Here is a 12508-nt window from a genome sequence, read left to right on the forward strand (position 1 = left end):
CTGGCTGCTGGCTGCTGGCTGCTGGCTGCTGGGCTGCTCGTCCGGCCGCTTCTTCGTCTTCTTCTTCGTCTTCTTCTTCGGCAACCCACGTCGAGCCTCCGCCTCGGGCGACCCTGTCCGGCTTTGACGACGCCGGCTGCTTCTTCGTCTCCCGCTCGCGACTGGGACGGCCTGCCTGGACGAGTGTCTGTCCCTGCTGAACCGATCACCAACTGGTGGGGAGGGGGGGGGGGGGGGGTCCTTTCGCCGGCGCTCGCAACCAAGGCTGGACTCGAACAGGTTGAACAAGACGGCGCTTAAGTAGTCAAGTGGTCGTCGTGGGTGCCGCTGGATATCCCGTCCCCTCTCTCAGGTCTTTCTGCCGGGCAACCAAGGACAGCGAGGCAGCAGGGCGAGATTGAGGGAGTCGAGGGAGTCGAGGAGTCGAGGAAGGTCGAGGAAGGCCGTCTGGCTGTTCTTTGTGAGGAAGCGAAGTGCGAAGGCGAGGGCAGCAGGAGAGAAGCGCCCGAGCAGCTCAAGCACGAACAAGCACAAGACTAGACCAGGACTTGTCTTCTTTCAACTTCTCTTCTTCTTCTTCTTCTTCTTCTTCTTCTTCTTCTTCTTCTTCTTCTTCTTTTCAACTTCTCTTCTTCTCGTCTATCAACTTTTTGCCTTCTTCCTCGCCAAGACCAGAAAAGGAAAAAAAAGCTCAACCGAACCCGTCGAAGGCTTCTGGAAGGGCCGAGGATGTTTTGGTTTTACCGAAGATACACGCAGAGACAGGGGTTTATTACGGTCTCTTACGACAGCGTTACGTGCACCGACCAAGACTATATAAAGAGTCGCTTTGAAGACGTCGAAAAAGGAGGACGAGAAGGACAAAAGAGAAGAAGAAGACGAAAGACGAAAGAGAAGAAGAGAGGAAGTCTGGCGAGCATGAGATGTCGCTGCCAACATGGACGTTTCCCTGTCGCGGCCTCGTATTCCCCCTTCCCTGGGACCCCGTTCTCGCATCTCGGCCAGTCAATGAGATCTTGCGTGGCCTTCTGGAAGGGCAGAAGAAGACCAGGGAAGCGACCAGGAAGCGACCAGGAAGAAGGCGATGGACAAACTCAGGACGAGGATGGCCAGCGCTTGCACTGCACCAACACGGCTCGACCAACCTGACTAACGACTGACTCACGGCCGCCAGCAGACTGACTAGAGCAGACGGCGAACCCGAGTTGATCACCGCGGAAGGCGTCCTTAGCCAGCCCACAGCCGATTGATCCAGCCTGCTTGCTCGTCTTTGGCTTCGCCTCCTTTTTGTCTCGTCTCGTTGTGTGTGTGTGTGTGTGTGTGTGTGTGTCTGCCAACGGCGTCGTATTTCTATAACCTGCCCGCGCTATAGGAGAACATGCATCCTCGACTCCATCCACACGAGCCGCCTCGAGTCGATCGCCAGTTTCTCCAGCCGAGGGCCCGCCCTTTTATCTCTCTCTCTGGCTCTCTTCCTGATTGATATTACACTAAGCACTTAAGTACTCTTCCTGCTGAGTGCTCTCCGCTGTCGGCCTGCGCTCTGACTGCAGCTGAGGGATGCGCAGATGAAACATGAAACAGGACAAGGACGGCATGGCATGAAGTAGTCGCAGTCGCCCTCGCTGACAGAGCTGTTAGTGAGCAGGCTCAGTTCAGTTGGGCTCCAACTAGCTCAGGAACCGCCCGCCACAGCTCTTGTGCTCGATGATGGGCTGGACTCGATCGGCAGGGCGTTACTTTTCTTCTTTTCTCCCTTTTTTCCCTCCCCCCTCTCTCTCTCTCTGCCATCTGTATAGACGCTCTCTTTGATGGACTGTTCAACTTCTTCAGCGTCCTCCGTACTCCGTTACTCCTGAATTACGATTTTGCGGGGTTAAGGTTGGTATATATAGACATGGGACATGGGGAGTATTAATAGATGCCTACATGGATAAGATGTCAAGAAAGTCTCCCTCTCTTCTTATCTCTCCTTCTTTTTCTCTCTTCTTGACACATAGTTTACAAGTATGGATACTTACCCCCGGAGCAAAGGATGAGTTTAAATGGCCGGTTGGGACGGTCTAGCGGGTATACTTTCTTCCTACAGAGCATGGTTCAGGTCGTTTACAGTGGCCGAACAAGGTACCTGCAAATCTATATATCTGGCTCCCAGTCAGCACGTCACTTCTTTTTGACAGGCAGAAAAGACAGGAGATCCGATAGAGTAAAGTAAGGCGTCATGAAAAAATTAGAGTGTTGTTGCGTTTGTGATCTTCAACGAGAACCCAGATGGGCCCAATTCTCAGGGTTAAAAATGAATAATCCTTCGCCGGGACAGTAGGGAAGATGTAGCAAGAGAGCAAAGAATAAAAAGAGAAAGATGGATAGGCTTACCGTTTGATTGAAGGGGCTGCGGGAGCGGGGACGCTAGTTAGGGTTCGGCAGCTTAAAAGGAATTGGCCAAGTAGCAAGATGGGTTAAAAAGAAAATAGAAGAAAAAGAGGTTAAAAGGGATGCTTGAGCGGATAGTTAGTGCTGGGAGAAGCGAGAAGCTTGCGCTTTGGTGCATTCAGGCTAGTGGTTGATAGATAGATTATCTACACAGCAGTTTAACCGAACAAGTCACCGAATCCTGTTTGTTGTGTTAGTCTGGTTAGCATACCCCTTTTAACCATAGAAACAAAAGGGGAAATAGATTGAATACTCACCACCCTCGTCACTTTCTTCTTCTTCCTCTTCGACCTTGGCCTCCTCCTTAGGTTTGTCTTCCTTGGCCTCGGTCACAGCAGGACCAGTGCTGACATAGGCGTCAGGGTTGGCAATACGGTCCTTGAGCTCCTCAATAGACTCCCAGCTGTACTCCGTCTCAATACCAATGGCAACACACTTCTTATAAGCGTTGATGAGAGAGTGGATGACACTGGGCATGGTGGGGAAGTTGGCAGCCAAGGAGACACAGGCAATGTTATTGACTGCACTCTGGAATACACTAAGTAGATGATCCTCCTCAATGTCCAGCACGCTCGAGTCAAACGTCTGCCCAGCATCGTAGATCTGAGCGACAGTCATACCGTATGTGAAGGGAGAGATATTCAGCATGTTCAGAAGTGTTGCCTCGGATGGGCCGACCTTGGTCTTAGCCTCGACGAGACGCAGTCCGGTCGTGATTTCAATAGTTCCACGGGCAATCTTGGTGGGGACACGAGAGCCTGGAGAAAGAAGTCTTGCCGGCTCATGCCTGTGTGCCGGGGCATAGCACCAGCACGAGCAGGAGCAGCAACTCGGTTGGAAATGATCTTTCACGGATCTCCTTCAAGTCGCCGTTCGTGAAGATGAAGCCGACGTTGCCTACACCCTGTTAGTCAACTCTTTCTTATATATCTAACATATATATCCATCAATTGGTCTTACCCTTGACAAACGGCAACAGGCGTTCATACTCTGGGTTTTCACTAATGAAGCCCTTCAAAGCTCGACGGACCTGCTCCAGTTAGCACTCCCGCCTCGTCAATTCCCCCTCAGCCGCGGCAGCCTTACCATGGTGTTCTTTCCCATCAACACGACGCCCTGTCCCCGCAGAGCGAGACGGATCTCGTGCATCTGCTGCGAGCTGACATTGTCGACGTTGACGATGAAAATTGATTGGTACTCGTCGAGAAGGCTCTTGAGCTTATCGAAGTAAGCAGCCTTGGCTTCGGATTTGCCCCCCATGTCTTCTTATGATATCTGAAGAGAGGATATTTAAGGGCAAATTGGGTTGTTGTCGATGTTGTTGTTGGTTGTGGTTGGGAAGTTTTTTGCGGTGTTTCTTCTATTTCGCTTTTTGACCTTTTTCGCTTTTTGTGATTTTTCTTCTTCTTGTGGCTCGCTAGTGGGTCACGTGGTATGCATAACCTTAAAATCTAGAAGTAAAAAAGACGACGAAAGAGGCCAAATTAAACAGGCATCAACTTATATACAAACAAGTATGTGCTGCTGGTCCATTGAAGATATAGCTAGGTATCTGTCTGCTAACTATCTGTTTTTAGACACTTTTCGCTGGTGCTGACCTGTTTGTATCACCAGGTAAGCGCCGCCGGAATGGCCCTTCGCCAGCCAATACAGCGGATAGCTCAGCTGCAGCGGGCTCAGCGCGACATCTTCGTCGCCGCGGCCGGACCGAATCTATATACATTCGATGCCCATGATGGTGCCCAATTAGACGTTTGGCCTGCTCCAACCGCTGATCAACACTCCCTGCCTGGAGAAAACCAGCCATTGACGAAGAACGAGTCCACCCCAGACCGGGCGGGGACGCCGCCGCCGGAGAAGAAACGCAAGCTCTCACCTGCCTCAAGCGCAACCAAGGATGATACCAACGCTCAAAAGGCCTCTACTACATGGACTACCATACCGCTGCTCCTATGTACGCCATCAGGTGAACATGTCATCGCAGTTACTGCTGAAGACAAGTGTCTACGGGTGTTTGCAATAGGCCTTGACGGAACATTGAAACAGCAAAGCGAACGGTCAGTCAGCGTTTTCTCTACATTTTCGCATACAAGATAAATCTAACTTCTACCGCAGAGGCATGCCCAAACGACCCTGCGCACTTGCGCTGGCGCAGAACGACTCCGTGATTCTCTGCGGTGACAAGTTCGGAGATGTCTACTCTCTTCCCCTCCTCCTTGATGAAAACGCAAAACCACCCGCCGCCGCAACAACCCCTACCCCAGCAGAAGAACCCAAAGCATTCAAGCCCTCCGCCAACCCCCTCACAGTCCACACGAAGAAAAACCTCTACTCTCTACAACAACAACTGCGCTCGCAAGTCGTCAAGCGTGAGAAAGTCGGTCCTTCATTCGAACTCAAGCTACTGCTTGGTCATGTGTCCATGTTGACTGACCTGGCATCCGTATCGCTTCCAGCAGAATCACGGAGCTATATTCTATCCGCGGACCGCGATGAGCACATTCGTGTCTCCAGAGGACTGCCGCAAGCGCATATAATTCACGGCTATTGCCAGGGCCACACATCCTTCATTAGCAAACTGTGCATCCCCTGTTGGTCTCCGGAATTTCTGATTTCTGGCGGAGGAGATTCTTATATCATTGTCTGGAACTGGCGAGAGGGCAGCGTACTGCAGAGAATACCTTTACAGCTGACAAGCCAGAACAGCCCAGCGACTATTGCGGTAACCGGTATTCGGGCAGTATCCTTCAAGGGTGATCCAGATTTATACCAGCTTGCTAAGGGAGCCATTTTTGTTTCCATTGAAGGGTGAGTTTAGACACTCTTATCTATACAAACGATCGTCCTTGAACTAACATATATCCAGATCGCAAGAAATAATTTCATTCAGCGTCAAATCTGATAACATTCTAGAGCCACTTCCAGCGATTAATGCATCAGGAAATGTTCTCGATATTACTAACCTAAATGATAAGGGTACTATCATAGTATCGTCAGATCATGTCCATGAACCAGGATCAACCACCCAGCAAAGATCCAGAAGTGCATCACCAGGCACGTCTTTACAGCAGTTTACGGCCACTGTAGATTCTGGAAGCCTTAGGTTGGAGGAGTCTCACCCTCCCGCTTTAAGAAAAATAAACGCCTGTTCATCTTTCAGCTTTGATCTTCCCGGAGATGAAAAAGAGAGACAGAAGCAGTTGAAGCACCTGGGGGAGTCACTGTATTATACGGGAAACCTCCGCAAAAGCGTGCGGGGTGAGGAAGAAGAAAGATAGCCATAGATATATAGCATAGCTGATAGATTCGATCAATAGCATTTGATACCCTTTTTACAGCTGAAGTCATTTTGCAGGCGGGTTGGTCTCGGTAATGCGTAGGAAATGTTCCGTCATTTCCGGACAACTTTGTAGCTTAACTCGATATTGACTTTGGGGATATTTTACAGCTTCCACCCCTCAACATCACCAACTCTATCACATTATTCACCCCATCAACCAGCCATGGCTAATCAATTCGCACCTTTGAAGAACGATCTCCTACTCCGGGCAGCTCGAGGTAAGCCATTAAATACACCACTACCCCGCCATTGACCCCATAGAACAACTGCTTACCCCTCTGTAGGCCAAACCGTCGAGCGGCCGCCAATATGGATTATGAGACAGGGTGCGAACTATCTACAATTCTAACAGGCGTCTACATATCTGACCAGCTCTAACGTTCTCCCTTAGCTGGCCGTTACCTACCCGAATATCATGAGGCCAAAGGAAACAGAGATTTCTTCGAGTGCTGCCGCTCGCCAGAAGTTGCATCAACATTGACCCTGCAGCCCATTGAGCGCTATGCAGGGCTCATCGATGCCGCCATCATCTTCTCTGATATCCTCGTCATTCCCCAAGCAATGGGCATGGAAGTCGAGATGATTGATAAGAAGGGTCCCTCATTCCCATCTCCGCTACGGACACCTGAGGACGAGCAGTACACACAGGTCCTGAGCCGAACGGTTGACGTAACGAAGGAATTGGACTACGTTTATAAAGCTATTACTCTTACAAGGCAGAAGCTAGAAGGCCGGGTACCCCTTATCGGATTCACCGGTGCCCCATGGACGCTGTTATGCTACATGGTTGAAGGAGGCGGAAGCAAGATGTTTGCAGCCATCAAGACATGGATATACAAGTACCCCGACGCGTCGAAGAATCTGCTGCAGAAGATCTCGGAAGTGTGTGTTGAGCATCTCGCGCAGCAGGTCAAGGCTGGAGCTCAAATGATTCAAGTATTTGACTCGTGGGCTGGAGAACTTAGTCCACGGTCCTTTGCTGAGTTTTCGCTCCCATACCTACGATTTGTCTCCGCCAATCTGCCCAAAAGGCTGCAAGAGATGGGCCTGGAAGCTGTACCCATGACTGTTTTTGCAAAGGGAGCTTGGTATGCGTTGGACGAACTATGTGAGTCTGGATATAATGTCGTGGGACTGGATTGGCAGCATGATGCCGCCAAGGCACGAGCGGTTGCGAATGGAAGAGTGGTTCTTCAGGGCAACGCGGACCCGGGATGCCTGTATGGTGCAAGGGAAGGAATAACGGCTGTCGTAGAGGAGATGGTGAAGGGTTTCGGAGGCGGGAAGCAGGGTTGGATTGCCAATCTGGGACACGGTATGTACTGCGTATATCCATCCGCCCTCTCCTTTCCGCCCTGACTAGTACTAATGGTTACCTACAGGAGTCACACCCTTTGTCAAGCCGGATGATTTGAAATTCTACTTTGAGGAGATACATCGACTAACCGCTGCTTAAGCGATTAAATATTAAGTAAGGCGTTATCAGTTTGTATACATACCATGGCCTGTCTAAAATAAATACGAACTCCACGAGCCTCCAACCATATGATATGGCCCAGCTTCTCCCTCTAGACTGCACGCACTTCAGGGGGAGTTATCCACCCACCAAAACACGTCCCTACTGTAGACTCTTGCCTCGGTGTATACACAGATTCTGCCAAACCCCCTCCCCCTTCCCATTCGGGAAAACGCCAAGCCTATTTTATCTTACTTAAGCGCGCGTGACTTTCGCTTCGTTTTCTTCTTTTTTTGGCAATTTGAACCTCACTTTGTTTTCTTCTTCTTTTCTTCATCTCTGTCGTCCTCTGAATCTCTTTCAAGCCTCAATTCGCGGCGGCTTTCAAGTGCTGCTTCTGCCTGGTCGCTTTCGGCGCTGCTGAGTCAGGTCGTGGAAGGGCAGAGAAAGCGCTGGAGAGCCGTGGAAGCCTCCAGAACCGCAACGCCACATGCCTAGCAGGGGCGTTGGGTATGGTACGGTAAGCTACTTGATCATCATATTTCGGCGCACTCCCTCCTCTTCTCCTGACATTGCTAACAAGAATATAGCTGCGAAACCCGCACTCACGGGAGAGACAGCTTCGACGAGCCTATCCTGAAAGAAAGCGCTCCTTCATCCCTTGTATTTCCTGAGATATTCTTTGCTGCAGTCTCTTCCAATCTTGAAAAAAGTACTGTGGCTGAACTGGTAGTTACCAACGGAACACTTGACCCACCGCGGGCCTCGCATCCTCTCTGACTTTTTTTTTTTCCCCTGCCGACGTTCATCAGCTTCAGCGTCGGCGTCAATAAATCCATCGGTTTAATATACCTTCCACCCTCACCCGTCCCTTTTTTTTCGACCCTTCAACTCCTGGGTTTTTTCTATTCGGAGTCACCATACAACCTCCTTGCTGGTCTAGCTGTCTCGCTTCATCACAACTCCCATCGTCAGACCCCCTAGAGAAGCAACAGCCTCGCTCCTAGCCTACCGCGTAGGAATTCGACTACCCCTCTCAATCCACATATTTATTACCTTCTCCGTCTTTCTCCATCTCAGTAGACTCTTCAGCGAGTCAATATGGTGAAAGAAACCAAATACTATGACACCCTGGGGGTATGCCACCATACGTCAACAATAATCTTTACTCAAGAACAGCAAAACTGACCTCTCTAGGTTGCTCCAACAGCGACAGAAGCAGAGCTCAAGACCGCCTACAAGAAAGGCGCCTTGAAGCATCACCCAGGTATGTATCTATCCTCTTTTGCCGGGCTTATGTTTGCGCTAACAGACTTGGTTAGATAAAAATGCGCACAACCCTGATGCTGCGGAAAAGTTCAAGGATCTCTCCCACGCCTATGAAATCCTTTCAGATCCCCAAAAACGTGCCCTCTATGACCAGTACGGTGAAGAAGGCCTTGAACAAGGAGGAGGTGGCGGTGGCATGAATGCTGAAGACCTCTTTGCCCAATTCTTCGGCGGCGGCGGCGGGGCTTTCGGCGGTATGTTTGGCGGTGGAATGCGTGAAACTGGACCCAAGAAGGCGCGCACAATTCACCATGTGCATAAAGTTAGCCTCGAAGACATCTACCGCGGAAAAGTCAGCAAACTCGCTCTTCAGAAGTCCGCTATCTGCTCCCAGTGTGATGGACGCGGTGGTAAGGAGGGTGCCGTCAAGACTTGCGGACCCTGCAACGGAACCGGTATGCGCACCATGATGCGCCAGATGGGCCCTATGATCCAGCGCTTCCAAACTGTTTGCCAGGAGTGTGGTGGTGAAGGTGAAACTATCCGGGACCGCGACCGCTGCAAGCGCTGCCTCGGAAAGAAAACTGTCCTCGAGCGAAAGGTTCTACATGTACACGTTGACAGAGGTGTCAAGACCGGCCACAAGATCGACTTCCGTGGAGAGGGTGACCAGATGCCAGATGCCTTGCCCGGAGATGTTCAATTTGAAATCGAACAGAAGCCACACCCCCGATTCCAGCGCAAGGATGATGACTTGTTCTACCAGGCTAATATTGACCTTCTCACTGCACTGGCTGGTGGTACTATTAACATTGAACATCTTGATGAACGATGGCTCAGTGTGACCATTGCTCCAGGCGAACCAATTACACCAGGTATGTCCTGTTCCTATTATAATATGTTCCTTCCTACCATCTAATACTAACCTGTCTTGTTCCCGTCAACAGGTCAAATCAAAGTGATTCCAGGCCAAGGAATGCCGTCCTACCGCCATCATGACTTCGGAAACCTCTATATCCAATTTAACGTCCAGTTCCCAGAGAAGGACCAGCTACAGAATCTCGAGCTACTTGAGAAAGTTCTACCACCACGTTTGACCCAGGAAATGCCACCACCAGACAGCATGGTAGAAGACTTTGTCTTGGAGAATGTCGACAGCAACGGCGGCCAGGCCAGGGCCCAAGGAGCGGCCAGAGGAGACGACGACGAAGACGACGGCATACCGCCTGGTGCGGAGAGAATGCAGTGCGCATCCCAGTAAGCCGAACGAATGAAATTCTAGGCGATGCCCATGCTTGGTGGTGTCATGAGGCGTGATGGTGAAGTGTGCGGTGATGCGTTGAATGATAACGAACTGAGAAACAAAAAAAGAGATATCAAATGTGGTCGGTGGTCGGGAAACTTATAATTTCATGCATTCGATCGGCGAATTATTATTTTTTACTTCCTATTTCTCTCCCTGTTCTATGTTTCTTGCGACGACTTCCCTGATCCATTTTCTATTTCGTTGCTTTCACGCCCTCATCGAAGTCTAATTCAACCCCTTTTGCTTTGTGCTTTTATTATTCTTGTTCTGTTTGTGTGCTCGAAATAGAACGAATCCATTTTTACATGATTTTTACTACTGATCCTGTCTTTCGTCTGCCGTCTGTCGCCAGTGCTCTTGTGTCTAAGTACAGTGTAGTAGACTACTTATCTACAGTTTGTAGCAGGGAGAAGATAGAGGAATAGACGGTATGTTATGCCCAGTTAGAACAGCACATATGTGTTGCCGTCTACTTGGTTGCTCGATTGGCATAATATCGTTTAAGTGCGTATTCTATACATATAATCCTTTGGTAATTCTTCCGCGACCTCAAATCTAACACACCGATATAATTCATTCCAGCGTATGGTCCTAGCATATGGTTCATTATAGAAAAGACTCTAGTGAACTACCTATGTTAATGTTTGTCCCTTACAGGAATGGTAATGAACGCTAGACAGCCTAGGATAGAGATGCGTGTTAACACGCAATCTAAGCTGGAGAAGAATCACCCTGTCTGGTTGACATGAGTACAATAGAACAGAAAGCTATTGTTACCGACTGCTTGGGAAGGAATACGCCTCCTAGATCTTAACGTTTCGAGCAGGGACACCGATAGGTTTGGTGCCCAAGACCTATATCTACCCTTGGCCAAAAAGCAGCATAGGGGAACGCCTTAGTGAGGAGCAGGCGTTTGATATTCCTATCCCCCGGTGGGATTTGAAAGGAATGAGATTAGAAATACCGAGTGGCAGATGAAGGGAACAAGTTTCCGATGATAGTCCTGATACATAAACAACCACGGAAGCTGGCTGAACCAGCGTCGATGGAATAGGGTATTGATGAACGTCCAAGCATATATCTCATCTCAACTATGAGCTCATACACCCCTGGTTGTTGGATAGGTCATCTCAAAGGTGTAAATTGAACGGAGAGTTTCTCACCGGTCGATCAGGTCAGCGAATGCTCTGAACACGAATCACGGATCCATAGGCCCTGCTCGTCTACCTGCTTCCGGTCAAATGTTGATGCTTTTCCTCACCAAGACTACCTACTCGTGCTAAGATTGGAAAATGATCAGGACACTCCGTCGAGATCACAACTACACACCGACAGCCTTACTGAGTGCGTATTCTTTCGCAAGGCGCATGTCACTACGTCTGAGAGGAGGACATGGCTGCGAGTCTCGTGGAGATTCTCGTGGAGGTTGTGGCGGACGTTGAGTTTGCAAAATTCGCTAATTGCGGTAGTGATAGCTACACCCAAGCGGGAACATCTCCGGAAAACAACATATATACTTGTGGGGTAAGGGGGTAAAGTAGACAGAACATTATTATATTATTGTAATAATAAGCCCGCCTAACTTCATGCTCGTGTTTCGCTTCTTAGCTTCCGGATGTCCGCTACCATGGGCAAGTTGGGTCATTCAGAATAACGGCACCTGCAATATATACTCCTAGTGCGTTCACGTCATTTTGGGCCTATGGGAACGAGAGACCGGGTTTTTCTCATGCACGTTGCTTGATCGTCATTCAAAAGGTTATGGGGGTATCTTAACCCGTGGGATATTTGGGTGACAAGGACTGTAGAGTTCATCGATATGTGCCTGTGTCCTGCCCAGGTGGTAGTGCCTATGTTGTCGTGAGCGGGCGGGTCGTCTTGTCAAGACAAAGAAGCAACGAAAACAATCAAAACAAACTCAGGGCCAAGGAACATATGGCGGCACAGAGATGCCTAAGTCAATATCAGGGTTTAGGCCAAAGGTCGGGCGGCATTCTAAACATGGATGTCTAATTCGTGGGGTATGAGGCAGGGGATGATCCCAAGACGCTGCCAGTCCGTTTCTCGTCCTCATGCTATGCGACATCATCAGAAAAAACAGCAGGCGGGAAAATATCCTACCACCATGACGATCGCCAAATATGTGCACCTCATCGAGTAAAGAGCTGTTGGTGCTTGCGTTGGTATTCGAGCTCTGGGACTGTTTATCACGCGGGCGAGGCCGATCAAATATAATTTTGGGATGCGCCAGGCTGTCCACAAAACTCTTCGGAGATGGATGGGTTGCTGCGGCCAATAGGAAGCACGGCACCTTCTTTCCCCCAGTCTCTACGCTAAACGCTGAACTGGTTTATATACATCGACTGCAGGTGCAGATAAAACAGGGCAGGAGACGAGGTTAGTTCCACTGGTTTTACAGAGTGCTCCGTAGTTGGTGGTGAATATCCAGACGGCAGAACACTCCTGGCACCTAGAGAAAGACAAGCTCATCCAAGTAAGCGATAGCTGGCGGCCTCCCGGTGGCTTGCTTCGACAAGACAAGCCCGACTCCTCCACCGACATTTCTAAGAGGACCTCAAGTCAGTTGTCCTCTGGGAAAAGAATAGCCAAGGTCGCTTATCGAGGCCAAGAGGAAGCTTCTCCAAACAAGATACATTGGCTGCATGCGGTATGAGCCTATTGCACAAGTCCCAAAAGAGAGTTG

At 49.8% G+C, this 12508-nt stretch overlaps 4 protein-coding genes across 6 annotated transcripts; 3 read left to right on the forward strand and 1 right to left on the reverse strand.

The window, feature by feature from the left end:
* Positions 1 to 2591: 2591 nt before the first annotated feature.
* TERG_06101 (60S acidic ribosomal protein P0) lies at positions 2592 to 3081 on the reverse strand (the record flags this gene model as incomplete). The annotated part of the gene is made up of 2 exons (XM_003233057.2): positions 2592 to 2614; positions 2691 to 3081. 2 exons carry the CDS (start codon positions 3079 to 3081, stop codon positions 2592 to 2594), a joined length of 414 nt encoding a protein of 137 aa, XP_003233105.2.
* Positions 3082 to 4062: 981 nt separating this feature from the next.
* On the forward strand, positions 4063 to 5711 carry TERG_06102 (uncharacterized protein; the record flags this gene model as incomplete). The annotated part of the gene is made up of 3 exons (XM_003233058.1): positions 4063 to 4490; positions 4549 to 5241; positions 5300 to 5711. 3 exons carry the CDS (start codon positions 4063 to 4065, stop codon positions 5709 to 5711), a joined length of 1533 nt encoding a protein of 510 aa, XP_003233106.1.
* Positions 5712 to 5936: 225 nt separating this feature from the next.
* On the forward strand, positions 5937 to 7229 carry TERG_06103 (uroporphyrinogen decarboxylase; the record flags this gene model as incomplete). Its single annotated transcript, XM_003233059.1, has 4 exons — positions 5937 to 5991; positions 6058 to 6099; positions 6165 to 7088; positions 7156 to 7229. The coding sequence occupies 4 exons, from the start codon at positions 5937 to 5939 to the stop codon at positions 7227 to 7229; spliced, it is 1095 nt and encodes a 364-aa protein (XP_003233107.1).
* A 502-nt stretch (positions 7230 to 7731) lies between these two features.
* TERG_06104 (chaperone DnaJ) lies at positions 7732 to 11221 on the forward strand. Of its 3 annotated transcripts, XM_003233060.2 has the most exons (4): positions 7732 to 8366; positions 8427 to 8496; positions 8552 to 9373; positions 9446 to 11221. In XM_003233060.2, exons 1-4 carry the CDS (start codon positions 8331 to 8333, stop codon positions 9757 to 9759), a joined length of 1242 nt encoding a protein of 413 aa, XP_003233108.1. In that variant the 5' UTR covers positions 7732 to 8330; the 3' UTR covers positions 9760 to 11221. The 3 variants fall into 3 exon arrangements, with proteins under 3 accessions (XP_003233108.1, XP_047606790.1, XP_047606791.1); XM_047750100.1 differs by having other exon boundaries at positions 7732 to 8496; XM_047750101.1 differs by having other exon boundaries at positions 8552 to 11221.
* Positions 11222 to 12508: the final 1287 nt, after the last annotated feature.

The sequence above is a fragment of the Trichophyton rubrum genome (genome assembly GCF_000151425.1).
Source record: "Trichophyton rubrum CBS 118892 genomic scaffold supercont2.7, whole genome shotgun sequence".
Lineage (NCBI taxonomy): Eukaryota > Fungi > Ascomycota > Eurotiomycetes > Onygenales > Arthrodermataceae > Trichophyton > Trichophyton rubrum.